Here is a 1,060-nt window from a genome sequence, read left to right on the forward strand (position 1 = left end):
AAAAAAAAAAAGCATAGCTGCATGATTTCTGACCACGGTTATTAAATTACACCATAAAAATTATATTTTCATTACCTGAAATAAAAGAATAGATTTTTTTTCCAGCTAGTCAACATTTCTCATTTTAATTTAGTAAGACCACATCATTGCTCAAATTTTAAATACAATTATAATGAAAATAGAAAAACTTACACCTGGTGGGGTGGACTTTCACCTGATAGGGATTTTGTATGTCAACTATTAACAGTGAATGTGCATCCGTACCTGAAGTTCTCCAGCATTGCTCTCTCTCTCCACATCGTATTTCACAGTAAACACACCATCCACTGCACTTTCTGTGCAGTTTTCACACTTGCGCTGCTGCTGCAGAGTTGGTTTGAACACAATGTGGGCTTTTTCTTTTGTGTGGCTGATTTTGGTCAAATCTGCTAATTCCTCTCCCAGTGTGTTAGAGGCCGTGACAAACTTGATACCCTTGGGCTCAAATATATACACATCCACCTGAGGAGAGACAACCATCAACAAAACACGTAAAACACAACTCGTGTATATTTCTGTACTGCGCGTGTGGAACTGACCTGCAGCAGTGGAACCAGGCGTCCAGGTTGTAAGTGTAGCGTGTGCTGGTAGACGCCCAGCTTCCTCTGCATCATTTCCTGATAGTGCAGCTCAAACTCCACTTTGCTGCCTGGAGGAACATGCACCTCCGTCCTAAACGTCTCCATTGCTTGAGAGTTAGTCCTGAGTTAAAAAGTTAAAAAAAGAACAGCGTTTAATCAAATTAGAAATGTGACCCTGGACCACAAAACCAGTCGTAAGTAGCACAGGTATATTTGTCCTATCCTAGCTTATTTAAACAGCTTTCAGATGATGAATTAAATCTCAATTTCAAAAAATGAACACTTATGACTGGTTTTGTGGTCCAGGGTCACAAATCTTTTGTAACAATTTTAGTCTTTAAGCTCACTTTTTATTAAAAATTTTAAGCAGCACAACTGTTTCCAACAATGCTAATAAATCAGCATATTTGAATGATTTCTAAAGGATCATGTGACACTGA

The 1,060-nt window shown here is 38.4% G+C and overlaps 1 protein-coding gene across 1 annotated transcript; it reads right to left on the reverse strand.

Moving 5' to 3' along the window:
• Positions 1-225: 225 nt before the first annotated feature.
• LOC107682712 (inter-alpha-trypsin inhibitor heavy chain H2-like) lies at positions 226-774 on the reverse strand. The gene is made up of 2 exons (XM_016478872.1): positions 579-774; positions 226-501 (listed from the first exon to the last, which is right to left on the reverse strand). The coding sequence occupies exons 1-2, from the start codon at positions 723-725 to the stop codon at positions 241-243; spliced, it is 408 nt and encodes a 135-aa protein (XP_016334358.1). The 5' UTR covers positions 726-774; the 3' UTR covers positions 226-240.
• Between the last annotated feature and the right edge of the window lie 286 nt (positions 775-1,060).

The sequence above is a fragment of the Sinocyclocheilus anshuiensis genome, unplaced genomic scaffold (assembly GCF_001515605.1).
Source record: "Sinocyclocheilus anshuiensis isolate Anshui unplaced genomic scaffold, SAMN03320099.WGS_v1.1 C32510818, whole genome shotgun sequence".
Taxonomy (NCBI): Eukaryota; Metazoa; Chordata; class Actinopteri; order Cypriniformes; family Cyprinidae; genus Sinocyclocheilus; species Sinocyclocheilus anshuiensis.

Bases quoted from the DNA above. Each gene is read 5' to 3' on its own strand.
- LOC107682712 (XM_016478872.1), bottom strand. From the start codon at position 725: ATGGAGACGTTTAGGACGGAGGTGCATGTTCCTCCAGGCAGCAAAGTG. The intron at 502-578 runs GTCAGTTCCACA...GTCTCTCCTCAG, and splicing joins GCCTGGTTCCACTGCTGCAG to GTGGATGTGTATATATTTGA.